The 14,632-nt window shown below is 35.2% G+C and overlaps 1 protein-coding gene across 1 annotated transcript in view; it reads right to left on the reverse strand.

The window, feature by feature from the left end:
* Positions 1 to 11,821, reverse strand: part of cckbrb (cholecystokinin B receptor b) — a gene marked incomplete at both ends in the record, with an annotated part of 65,303 nt that extends 53,482 nt beyond the window's left edge. The window contains one exon of the mRNA XM_079821028.1: positions 11,668 to 11,821. Within this exon, the coding sequence (XP_079677154.1) occupies positions 11,668 to 11,821 (154 nt within the window). The remainder of the gene's footprint in view (positions 1 to 11,667) is intronic.
* Between the last annotated feature and the right edge of the window lie 2,811 nt (positions 11,822 to 14,632).

Raw genomic sequence — 14,632 nt, forward strand, 5'->3', positions numbered from 1 at the left:
TTTTAAACTGTATAAAATAAAAACAGAAAATGTAGTGATCATTTTCTGCCAGTAATTTTACAAAAATTTTCGTTAACTCTTAAAACACAACCTTAGGCAATGCGTAATTCAAAATACAGGTAAAACACCTGTAAAAAAATAAAAAAAATACGGAAAATTACTTCATATTTATACAGTACATTGTTCCCTATGTTTACAATGTATCCCAGTGTTATTTTAGTATTATTTAAATGTTATTATCGTATTTATTAATAGTTTGAATTAGCCTTTTTTCAGTATTAATTTTAATTTTGGTTTGTGCTTTTTTAAAATATTTTCAGTTAGCTTGTTTTATTTCAAAATGTAAAAAAAGAATCACGTTTTTATGCATGTTCATGACAACTGTCATTAAGTGTAATTCGCTCAATTATGTCATTTTTAATGCAAAGATTACATTATTTGAGATGTCTTAGTTATGACAACTGGTCATAAACCAATACATCATCATAACCTGTTAGTGTCTTTGTCATGACAACTTGACATTACCAAGACAACATAATCTGTCATAAACATGACATAGCAGATTCATTATCAAACTTAAAGGGTTAGTTCACCCAAAAATGAAAATTCTGTCATTAATTACTCACCCTCACGTCGTTCGAGACCCGTAAGACCTCCGTTCATATTCGGAACACAAATGAAGATATTTTTGTTGAAAGCTGATGGCTGAGAAAGGCCTCCATTGGCATTCAGTACACTTATACTCCCAAGACGGATAAAAGGCACTCAAAACATCGTTACAAAGTCCATCTCACCACAGTGACTCTACAATAATCTTACTATGCGACGACAATAGTTTTTGTGCGCAAAAAAAAATCAAAATAACACCTTTTTCCAACTTGTTACTGCCTTCCGTGTGTGTCTCCACGACGCATGCGCGAGAATATGACGCAGATCCGGCGTTCGGACATATGACCCAGAAGTGATTTGTTTACAATCAGAGGAAGACGCGCGTATCTCAGCTGTTGGATTCTACATTGATCGTGCTTTAGGTCTCGGCGTAGTGCTCAAAATGGGGTTAGAGTGTGCATTTCATGGAATCCCGAGCCCCGGCGCTACGTCATTTTCTCGCGCATGCGTCGTGGAGGCACACGCGGAAGGCAATAACAAGCTGGATAAAGGTGTTCTTTTGATTTTTTTTTGCGCACAAAAACTATTGTCGTCGCATCGTAAGATTATTGTAGAGTCACTGTGGTGAGATGGACTTTGTAATGACATTTTAAGTGCCTTTTATCGGTCTTGGGAGTATTAATGTACTGAATGCCAATGGAGGCCTAACTGAAGCCTTTCTCAGCATCAGCTTTCAACAAAAATATCTTCATTTGTGTTCCGAATATGAACGGAGGTCTTACGGGTCTCGAACGACATAAGGGTGAGTAATTAATGACAGAATTTTCATTTTTGGGTGAACTAACCCTTTAAGTATTAAAATATTAAATAGTATCCAAATTAATTGTTAATACTCTGTCAAATTATTGTATAACAGTGTCATTAATATTTTTCTTGACCTAAACTACAGTGGTACAAGTTGAATTTGTCGTTAAAATGTCATTAAGTGTCAATACTCTGTCAAATGATTTTATAACAGTGAAAACTTGCCTCAAAATGATAGAGTGGCACCACTGGTTAAGGTGTACGCCATTATGATGTGTCTTAGCTAGACTTATCCATGATGTAAAAAAGCATTTCAAAAAAATATAAATGTGTGGGATGCTGTAATTAACTGTTTAAATAAAAAACATTATGAACTGAAAAATATTCACAACGCTGTTATAAAATAATTTGACAGAGTATTAACACTTAATGACAAATTCAACTTCAAAAAAATATTTATGACAGGTTATGTTGTCTTGGTTTATGTCAAGTTGTCATAACAAAGACATCCAAATAATGTAATCTTTGCATTAAAAATGACATAATTGAGCGAATGACACTTAATGACAGTTCTCATAAACATGCATACAAACTACTTCATATTCATGACATGTGTCATGTCATTATTATGAAGGTGTCATGTCAGTCTCATGCACACCCCTTCAAGTAAAGTGTTACCATTTTTTTTTTTTTTGATTTCATCTAGTTCAAATAATGAAAACAATTTTTAAGAGTTTTAGCTTTAGTTTTAGTTAACAATAACCGTGTTGTGTAGTTATGGGTTAATGTGTTATTTTATTTTTATTGATTCAATTATACTATTTTAACAAATCAATGGCATGCTGCATGTTATTATATGGTTATAACCGCATAATAAAGGTAAAATGCTCAGGTAAGTCAATTTGTCAGGAAGGAAATATTGCCCCTTTAAAAACAATTAATTTCTGACACTGCATTGCTTGTGTGAGATTGTTTTCACAGGCTGCGTCTGAAAGCCAACCTTGTCTACTTGCTGCCCTATCAGGAAATGACTTTGCAGGTAGCGTTTGGACACAAAGGTACCTCAAGAAACCTTTCGGACAGACTTCTGCAGCCACAGTCTCTTTCCAAACACAAATATGTGAAAATCTTAAAAAAGGTAAGTAATGCAGAGTGGACACAAGATTATAATAAATTGGCCCTTAAATGACTGGGTAGCAAATGTTCTTGAGTTATTTGCTTTTACATGAAAGCCAGAAACATAATGCCATCATTTTGATTCAGATCACTGTCTGATGTGCTGAAGACAACCAAACAGCACATTTGTCAATTAAGACCATGATACCCCTTTGGGCACACCGTATACTGCAATAATACAACCACAATATATTTTCTTTTCTTTCTTTTTTTTTCTGTGAAAGATTCCTTCTGTTTTGCTGCCTGCTAAATCGCTGTAGCTGTATCAAGTCATACAGCATCCAAGACATAACCAAGATATATATGCATAGATGCATAACCCACTATGAAGAGAAGTGAAACAGACAGGCAGTAAAGCAATAAATTAACTCATGATTGGATCCTAAATATGTAAATATGCGTCAATCATCATCAAGTCAAGATCAAGTTTATTAATCACATAAAATGTTGCTATATTAAGCAAAAGCATGACGTTCTGCTAACCTTTGTGTCCTTTTAAATTACCCCGACAGAGCTTCATCTCTGGACTCATCTAAATGTTAAGGGCTCATGACTGATGACCTCATCCTGAGCAGACTCAACAGGGGTCTTACCTGAGATAAGAAGTTGCATCGCTTCCGGCCAAATGGCTTATACGACATACAGTACATTGTCAAGTTAACACAGCACATGTTTGAAGATGTAGCCTACTATATAGTGCTTCCCAACTGGTGGGCCATGTAGTGTTCATTTCAACATCAGATAACACTGACATCATTAAACACTAACTGTGACTATATCACAATCTTGAAATATTATTGACTGAAAAAGACTATACTAAAATGGGTTACACTTTCTTTTAAGGTGTCCGTTTTAAGGTGTAATTATACAGTACATTTAAGTACTGAGTAATAATTACTAACTACATGTGAAGAGTTCAGATGCAATAGCCGCTAAACGCCACCTACGTCAAAAATTAGATAATGATATTGAGAGAATGCTCTCCACACATAGTAGCTATATGTTTATCAAATACTTTCATTTGAAATCCACTAAATCCCAGCGTCAGCCCATTCAGAAATACCAGTTTGTTGGCAGAAACCTCTAAACACCAATTCCCTTTTTCAGCAAAATCATCTTAGTCCACAGAAACCATGCATGAATCGAATCATACGATTTCAAGATGAACGACGCGGTGCGAAAGAGCCGTCATTTGCCAAGCTTACATTGTTACAGTTGCAATGACAGGATTTTCCAAGTAGCAAGTAAAACAACAGTGTTCCGTGCTTCTGTAAAACGGATGTGGCAGTCACTTTGAATCACAGCTTCCCCTACTGTGTGGATCAGTTTCTTCATTGTTGCATTTTGAATTCTGCTTTCATCATTTGCAATGTTTCCAGTTGCATCTTTAGTGATTGTGCGATTGTTTACTATGTCTTTTTGTCCAGACAGGTGGACTTAGAGGTTTGCAAAAGACAGTTCAATTTGTTAATTACCCATGAATTGACTAAAGTGACATTTTTGAAAATAAGGCATTGCAATAACTGACTAAATATTTTCATTATCACAGGATAATGTGATAATGTTTTTATTTTCACTGCCATTAAAGTGAAATTAATGAACCTAAACATAGGAGCCTCATAAAAAAAGGTTAATTTAAAGACCAATTTAAAAGAAAACATGTCAGATGGACTTTTGGGTTTTTGCATCTGAACTCTTCATGTACTTATTAGGGTTAGGGTTAGAAAAATGTGTTGGTTTAGGGTTAGTTGCATGTAAGTATGCATTAGTTAAAGTTAGTACTTGGGACTACGGATGGAAATTAGCTTTTTGCTAAATCCGGTGTATTTACGTCAATTTATATTGTACGTTCATCAATATGCATTATCCCATCCAAATAAATAAATAAATAAATACAAATTACTTCAGTAACTACATGTAGCGTAAATGACACTGTAAAATTGACAGTTTAGAATTATTGGAATTACTATTAGGAATTTCACTGTTTCAGCTCTTGAGAGAAACTTTTGAGATAGAGACTGTGCTAATTTATACGATAATATTATAAATCAGGAAACTAGATGAGAAAATGTCTAAATAAATAAACCATGTGTATGACATTCTCTGATTTGTGCATATAGGTAAAAGTGCAATAATTCTGATGAAATGTAAAAAGACATTTCTCCAATGACAAAAATCATTCTCGGTAATCAAGATTACAATTTTGAGCAACATAATTGTGATAATCAGTTTAACCAGTATACACCATGACTAAAATACAGTATGACTAAGTTTTCACTGACTAAAACTAGACTAAAATTCCCAGACTTTCCCCCCTGGTTTCACAGCCTCCTAGACTAAAATGCATGTTTGAGCTGTTTTAACAGAAAGCAACTTGCACTGAGATATCTTAAAATATGTAATAATGTTTTTTCATCATTACAAAAAATCCTTAAATGTCCTAATTAAACTAAAGCCGGGACCGAGATGGGTCTTGCGCATGTTGCCTAGTCGGGTCCCACCGTGGCAAGTGCCATCCTTTATGAAATCCATCTAGGCAATTAACTTGGGGCCATTATGGAAACTGTGGACAATCCTATATGGGGCCAATTTTTCAGCCTATTTCAAAAATGCTGGCTGTGAACTCTGGACTAGACTAAGTCTAGGACTATTTAAAACCATGACAGAGAAAGCGGATTAATTTGGTTTAAAGTGCCATTTTAGTCTAGGAAAAGGCTTAATCTTTATGAAAACCGCCAATGAGCTGGTTTCACAGACAGGTCTTAGATTAGCCAGGATTAGGCCTTAGTTTAATAAATTGATTTCCTGCAGGAAGACTAGAGCTACTCCAGGACTAAATTGAGGCTTAAATTAAACCTACCAGGAGGCAGATTTAACTTCAGAATAATGTTATGTTTCAAAGAAGACATATGTATTACTTGGTGTTACATCCACCAGTGCGTTGATTTCCATTAGAGAGCACTCCTCTCGTCTCCTTGGCTTTCCCATCATGAACAACACTTGCCATAACCAAAGCCACTAGAAGGCAAGCGTGCAACCATTTGCCAAAAATAACAGCGTAACAGCTAATGCTAAAGCTGTGGCTGTGTCTGTACACAGGGAAGGAGACCAGAGGCCATTTTTCTTTTTCTTTTTTTGCATGGATGTCAATGAAGAAGAGGCTTCACTACCCTGAATAAACTGCTTTTGTGAGGAAATGGCTTATCATTTAATTAATCAACTGCCTGTCCACTTATCTTCAACATGTTTTACGCTAAACAATACTTTTGTTGAGAACGATATGTAGATTTTTACCTTGATAAAAAGGTTATTTAATAAGAGAAGGCAGAGTAGGGAATGCCACGGAAGGAAGGACACATGTACAGCATTACTATAATATTTAATAGTAATATTGAGTGAGTGATATTGTATATTATCTAAAGAAAGTAAAAAATACAGATGTTTTCTTTTTTTGGCTTTCAGGTTTTATCAGATAAGATGCAGATAAGAATTGAACTGTATTGCCTATATACTGATAGTATGCGTTTTAATGAATAAAGAGAAAATGTATAATTTAATTATAAATATTTTGTTATATTGTATGTTGTATAATGAAGATAAAAAATAAAGTGTTATTTCTATCGCTGCCAGGTTAATCTTATACTGTAATGATTTATGAATGCTGTGTGCCTAATGATGATGATATAATGATGGCAAAACACATATAATTTTAATGAATTAAATATGTATTAAATATACAATTAATTTACATTAATTTGCAAAAACAATGCAGTCCTACCGTACACTTACAGCAATATAACACCAAAAATAAAATGTATTCATTGATTAACGTAAACTGTAACTGACTGTCATAAAACTTTGAACGGCGGGCACTGACGTCACTGCCATTACACGATAGGCTCATGTGATCAATGTTAGCCATTACACTTTCTCCAATGAGATACAGACCCTCTCATCTCCCTATATGAGGTATGCGCGTGACATCACCGTTGGCCTGAGTGACTGCTGTTACGCCCACTGAGTGGCAAAAAGACTGAGCGGCAGCATTGGTTTCCAGTGTGAATGCCACAAAAAACACAACTAAAACAGGAAAGAGCTTTGAGATTTACTGTACAAATAGATTTGACCAGAAACCTGAGGTATATTTTTACAGACTGCCGAAAGCTACAGAAAAGAGAAGCAAATGGATCGCTGCAATTCACAGAAACAACTGAACTCCAGGCAGAGAAACGTGCATATATTTTGTAGTTATCATTTTGTGTTAATATGTTGAATTTTGGGGTAAAATCATACCCTATAAATTGTATTGTTATATTGACAACTCATCAATACAATATTTTCCATCGTATATTCTGCCGAATTTGATGTTTTGAAATAAACACTGACAAAAACTATACAAGTTTTAGGTCTGGACGATATGACGATATATATGTGATCACCCGGATTTAGACCTACCTATGTTGTATTTATATAAAGCGTTCACAGGCAAATTTGCTTTGTATTCCCCCAGCCTCTAAATCAGGCTCATATAAATGTCAGGAAACACGATCCTGGCTGCATGTCAATATCCATGGATCACTGGATCTTTGGTATATTGTAAAGAACACTTATATTGAGTCCAACCTTTAATTCAAACTGAAAATCGTTTTCTTTATTTGCGTTTTCGCAGTTTCCCCTAAAAGCTCCAATCATGCAGCATCTCTTTTGCCACTCAGTCCAGCTGAGGGGGAGTGTTCCGGTGGAAAAGTGACGTCAATGCATACCCTACATAATAAGACAACCTCTGCCATAACCCATTGCCTGGACTCATTATTGTTTTTTTTTCACTTCCACCTGTGTGTCATTACCCTAACTCTGTCTATGTAAGCTTTTTTTATTCAGTCACTCTCCTGTGTTTTGGTTCTGACCCTCTGCCCGATTTCCTGGATTCCCCTGTTTGCCCGTGCTTTCTACCCTGTTGTTTGTTTTGGATGGTCTTCCCTGTAGTTTTGACCCTTGCCTGTCATATTGGATTATGATTGTGGATTATCCCTAATAAAGACTGTGTTTGGATCCTCAACCCGTGTTTCAGAGTGGTTTGAGACACTTGGATACAGTTGTGGTCAGAATTATTGGCACCATTGTCAAATAAAACTTGAAAAAAACCAGTATAGGTTGACTAAATATATATATATATATATTTTTTTTACGATAAAAGGGCTTTTGACACAGGACTAAGACTAAATAAAAATATAGCTGCAAGCAGCAATACGCAAGCGCAAATAAGAAGACAAGACATGCTAAAATGGCTTGGAGTGTCAGATAAACGGCAGCAATGAGATGATTTTAGGCAAAAAGACTGAAAAATGCATTGTAGTCTATGGGAATTTCATGTTTTGTTCTATTATAGCACCACCAAGAGGCACAATCCTACCATTTTTTATGTGTCCTCGGAGTGAGCACATACATGTGTGTGTCAATTTTGGTGAAAATATCTCATTTAGTTTTGGAGTTATAGACATTTATATGGAAAAACACGTAAAAAATGACTGACACCTGACTTTGATTGGATTTTACTACCCCTTCCTATCAATATTTTGACATTTGGACATTAACATTTTGATATTGACCTATGTTTCCGAACTTCTGACGCTGGTTTCGTCTCAATAGGACTAAATTAAGCGCTAAATTAAACGCTGCACAAACAATACGCCGAAACCTGGCAAGTCTGGTATCGTTGAATTTGGCAAGGATTCAGGAGACGAAAAAAGTTACTAGATTTTTTTTACTTTATGATTTTTGGACAAACGGTTCAGAAGTTATGAGCAAAAATATATATTTTTTGTATCTCCGGACCAGTAGGTGGCGCTGCGCCAAAACTCAGCATGTTGTCTCAAGCCATGCTGTTGATTAAATGTACCAAGTTTGGTTTGAATACAATAAAGCGTTGTGGAGAAATAGCCTTAAGTGTATTTTCGCAACCGCCACGTAAAATTTGTTCGCGCGTTTATCGAAAACTATATGACGAATCAACTTGAATTCCATAACTTTTTTTCAACATGGTCTGAAGATGATCTGGTTCAATATATGTGAAAATCAGTGCTACGGCCTGGAGGAGTCCGCAAAAGTAGTTTTTCGGAAAATTCAAAATCACGGTAAAATTTTAATGATGGAAAATGACGTCAGAGGGTGCAGTCGACTCGGCTTGAGCCAAGGAATCGAAGAAGTGCAACTTTGGACAGGTGGTGGCGCTAGAGGGATTGTTTTAGAGACTCCAAAATTGGTGTGGTTAATGTTGAGTCTTCTATCTGTGTGCCAAATTTCATAACTTCCCCGCAAACGGTTCTATGGGCTGCCATAGACTTAAATGGCGGAATAATAATAAGAAATCTAACGGTTTCAATAGATGCCTTCGCACCTTCGGTGCTTGGCCCCTAAAAAAAGGCAGATTTGTTCTGATGGGGGTCAACAGAGAAGAATATGCTAAATGCAAATGATAGAATTCAACTAATCATGTAATCATAGCAAACAAATCGACTTAGGCATTCACAATGGAAGTCAACAATATTGCATTGCCAAGTAGAGATTTACTAAGATTCAAATAAATTCACTGAGATGATACAAGCATGTGTACGCCCTCCTAGAGTCATCATGAAGAAGAATGAATGTGCAGTGCATGCTAACAGTCCAAAATCAATGGATTTGAAGAGGCTGTTGGAGCACTATGTGATGGCGATAATGACAGACATGTGTTTGATGTTCAGGGTTTATTATGGACCCAACAACAGAGAGCCTCTGCTGATGGAGGAAATGGACAGCGAATTGTCGAGAAATCTCTGATTAGGCTCCTCGGTGGCAATGCACTAAATTTAGCCTGGACCCCGGAGGTATGCTGAACGCTTACTCCAAACCACACTGCTTGTTTTTCGCTGTAAAACGAGAACGTGTAGTAGTGTGTGTCTCAAAGAGCTGTTTCAACTGTTTAAAATTACACTCATTGGTGTAACTTAATAAAGGCAGTTTCAATGAGTCTTTAAATAGCATTTTTAACATAAATAAAACCAGTTGATTTAGATGTTGAAATAATCACATGAATTTTTATAGCAATGAACAAAGACTTTTTGTAACAGACAGATTCATTATTTATATTTGAGTCTAATCACTGTTCTTTTGTTTTCTTCTGCTTATGTTTAATTCCATTATGAGCAGTGTCTTATTTACAATATTTAGTTTTTCGAATTTTAGAAATTCAGTCACAACCATGAAGTTCACAATCCTGTTAAAGCACACAACAGCCCGAAGCCTTGAGGACACTGTGGTTATGACTTGATATGCTGCAAGTGGCAATAGAGCCTGTCATGTAATGTCCATCACAAATCTAATATAAGGAAAATTTAACTTCTGCTTTCTTATAACCTCATTTCTAATACTGGCTTACCTCTCTTTAATGTTTTGGGATATTGTATACTTTGATATTTTGTTTAATGTTTTAACGTTAGCATTTAAGGGGATGCTTTTGTCAAGTTCAATTTGTCATAACTACTGAAGATTTTCTCAATTGATTTTTCACGTCATAGTTCATTTTCAAGTCCCTCACGTCATAATGCCCAGAGGATGAACATGCAACGAATGCAGTGAAGTCGTCTGAATTATTTACATGCTTTGACTGTGATTTTAATAGCAGTGGAAAGATTGCATACTCTATTTCCTGAATAGACACCGCTGACCTCATTTAGATCTGTGAAATTAAATGAACCCATTTAATCCAAATTTTCCCATAAATGTGAGCACATTTATTGTACTTCTTGGATAGCCTAATGAAACATCATCATATCTTTACTAAGAGTTAGTATAAGTGTTTTATTACTTACAAATGGTTATCGGTTACTGATTACAAATTACATTACAAAAAATGTAGTTAGTAAAGTAATCTATTACATTACATAGTTAAGGTAATATAATCTGACTACTTTTGTATTACTTTTAGATTACTTTTTTGACCTAACTTGTTTATCACTTTGATTTGAGTAGAATAATCTAAACCATATTCATATAAAAACACAAAAAGAAAAAATAGATATAGTCCATTCTTTGTTATCAACAACATGAAGTGCATTAAATATTACATTACATCAGGGTTTACCAGACTGGGGTTTATGAGTGTAATGAAAAGCTAATATTAAACTATCCAATTTGTTAATGAAAATAATATAACCACTACTAAAAAATATTTTATTTGTTGGCCTGCATGTAATGTGACCATTAACCAACATCAGAGAACTGTGAACTAAATTTTATGAATTTTTTGTATTGACTTAATTGTATTATTTACCTAACTTACAAATGAAAATATCACGGGGTACTTCACGTAAATATATTACATCAAAGAAATTTCAGCTGACAAAAAAAGTTGGGGAATCCCTGCACTGCATGCATGTATATGGCATGAATGTGTACATTTTAATGTGTTTGAAAGACAAAAGCCTTCCAAATACATTAATGCATGGTTGAAACTGAGTGATAATTTAAATAATAATTTGTGTTAATCAGGAGTTGATTAGATATGCAATGATGCAATGTTATGAAAAAAACTTGTCAAAAGTGAAATGATTTCTGTAAATCCAGTGATCAATTGCTGTGTGGGTCTCAGTTTTCAGTGATAGTCACATGACTAGTTGATGGTCTTCGTTCAACAGCTTGTTTTTTTGAGTGTAGAACCGAAACGTCGATTAGCATCAATAAACAAAACTTACACACTTGCGATACATGCATTATAAAGTGATAAATAATCACTTTATCGGCTACTGGTTTTGCAGGCTGAAAGCGCTAAAGTAGCCTACTGTTACTATGGTAACCTCCTCTCTAGATGTTGGCGAGCATACGCTCTGACTAACTAACTTTTGTGGTAACTGATTTTTATGTATTATTATTATGTTTATGTGTATAGGTAATATAATATTTAACACCCCACCCACTTCAACCTCCCCATAATGTCAAAACATAGTCATAAGCTTTGATACCTCTTTGCTAGAGTAAACGAGAAGGAGTGCCTTGAATGAACGATGTAAAACAGGGTTCTGAGTGTCGAGAGATCCTCACCTTTGGGTCGCGCTGGTTCCGTCTTGGGCAGCAGAAGCGCGTCTCCGCAGGTGCCGTTGGGGATCTCCATACTTCCATTTGAGGTCCCGTTCAGAACCGAGCTGTTCTGAAGCTGGAGACATTCCCAAATCCCAGACGTATCATTTAAATCCATTTCGGACATAACCACAACTATTTTATATTAGCAGTTCCTCCGAATCATCAGTCAACAATAAGTGTCTAATGAGAGCGCAAAAGTGGCTTAGAGCATATTAAACGTTTAAAGAGGAAAAATTAAGAATCAATAAAAAACAATAAGGTAATCAGGGAGAAACAGGATTAGCTTATGCTGCAATAAAAGGTTTCAGCCGTTGTTGCTCAGCAGTGTGAAGGCACAGTTGCTCTGTATGAGAATGTGATGAGGCGAGGAGCGGCACTGAGTCTCTCGCGCGTGGACTGAGGGTTTATTGATGAGCTCTTAAACAGCAGGGGTGGGAGTTTGGGGGTGTGTCGGTGGGATTCAGGGATTTGAGCATCCTGGAGAGGAGGAGACATTAAAAGGAGTTTGTGAAGTACGTGCACAAAAGGCTTAAGGAAAGTTATGAATGATGAGACAGGTGGAGTGAAGCATCAGCTCCCTCTTGTGGAAGCAAAACTTGTTGCCAGACGTCGATTTTCCAAGACTGGAAATCACCTTTGGCCATTGTTGTAGCTATATTACACTCTCTCAGATGAATAATTTAGAATTGCTTTGTAGTTTTAACTGCAAAAGATATATACGTAGTGCAGTCTGGTTACTGGATTTCGATATTTTCGTTAACTGTCACAAATGGCATGTTGAAGTGCTTAAAAATGAACACACTCTGAAATCATGAAATAGCCATGTAAATAGAGTGAATAAGAGGTATCCTTGCATACTTCATACATTTACAAATGAAGGTGCCTGTCTTGTAAAAAAACAAGATATTTTTGTTTAAACTTCTTTACAAAAAATGGTGCTATATGGCACTAAAAGTGGTTCTTGGCTCGTAATCATAGGGGGAACCACTTTTGGTGATATAAAAGCACCATTTCTTAACATGTTCTGTGTAATTTAGTGGTGCTATATAGCACCTCAGCCAAAGAACCGGTGAAGAATCGCTGAAGAACCACTGAAGAACCACTGAAACACCAAGAGTGGTGCTATACAGCACTTAAAGAGGTTCCCCTATGATTACGAGGCAAGAGCCACTTTTAGTGCCATATAGCACCTTTTTCTTTTTTAGAGTGTAGGGTAGAATATGGTCACTTGTAACAACAGAGAATAAACCTCCAGCCACGAGACATGGTTAAATAACTCACCTTTTAGATCAACCTTTGGCCTGTCAAAGTCCTTCACACACACTTACACAGCGATAACACCTGAGCAGACAACGAGCAGAAGCAAGCAGCCACCTCCGTTAGGCTGGGACACCGAGGAGACTGCAGCTGGTGAGTGACATCCACTTCTTTTCAGAACATAGATACATATACGTTTAAATATTATCTGCTTTGAGGTGTAACTTAATATGGAAAATCAGTCATGTAATTTTAAAGTTTTTATCAGAATAGAATAGAATAGAAATTTGACTTACAATTTGGAAAATATATAGTCATGCCATTAGATTTTTTTTATCAGAATAGAATAAAAATGTAACATAATTTGGAAAATATATTGTCATGTAATTTGAAAGTTTTTATAGAATAGAATAGAAGTTTAACTTACAATTTGGAAAATATATTGTGAGTCATTTCATTGGAAATTTTTATGAGAATAGAATAGAATTGTAAAATATATTCATGTAATCATGAAAGTTTTTATCAGAATAGAAAAGAAATTTAATTTACAACTTGGAAAATACATTCAGAGTCATGTCATTTGAACGTTTTAATAGAATAGAATAGAAATTTAACTTACAATTGGAAAATATATTCAGTCATGTCGTTTGATTTTTTTTATCAGAATAGAATAGAATCGACAAGAAATTTAATTCACAACTTGGAAAATGCATTTAGAGTCATCATTTGAAAATGTTTATAGAATAGAATATACATTTAACTTACAATTTGTAAAATATATTCAGAGTCATGTCATTTGAATTTGTTATCAGAATAGAATAGAATAGAATAGAATAGAATAGAATAGAATAGAATAGAATAGAATAGAATAGAATAGAATAGAATAGAATAGAATAGAATAGAATAGAATAGAATAGAATAGAATAGAAATGTTGTACCTGACCCCTAAGTTCTCTCTGGGAATTGAAATGTTATCATGCGACTTCCTGACCCTTTTGACAGCTTAAATTCTTGTTTTCAAATTATTTGTACCAGATGAGAAACTTGAAGCAAGTAGCATTAATTATTAAACAGCAGCAAGGTGGTAGTTTTAGGCATAATGTGAAGATGTGAAAACATTACCAGCTCATATAGCAGTTTATGGAGCACTCAAGTGTGAGAAGTGTACTTCAGCTCTCTGCTGATGTGTGAGGTATTATGTAATTGATATGGCATCTGTGGTGCTTGAATCTACAGCTAGATGTTTATGCATTTTCCCCTGGTCAAACATTTATGAATATGAACAAAGGCTGTAGGCAATCGTGCTAAGCCTTGAAGACAGTTCCTCACGTGTGTATACAGTTTTTGAAAGACTTTATGATTGACATTCTTGATTACTACTAGCGTTTTAGACAAAACATACTTATGTAAATAAACACATTCAACAACATACAAATTATGGAGTCAGAGCTCTCTCACACTCTTTCTTTCTTTCTTTCTTTCTTTCTGATATGATCTGTAATCGTAACTGCAGATGCAAGGTACAAGCATTTAAGAGCAAAGTGTACTTGGACATAAACACATTTAGACACTTTGTTAACAATTAACAGTTGGGTCAGAGCGCTGACTCTATTATTTATTTATTTATTTATTTATTCTTTATTTATTTATTTATTTATTTATTTGACAC

This window comes from Gobio gobio (assembly GCF_949357685.1).
Source record: "Gobio gobio genome assembly, chromosome: 7".
Classification (NCBI taxonomy): domain Eukaryota; kingdom Metazoa; phylum Chordata; class Actinopteri; order Cypriniformes; family Gobionidae; genus Gobio; species Gobio gobio.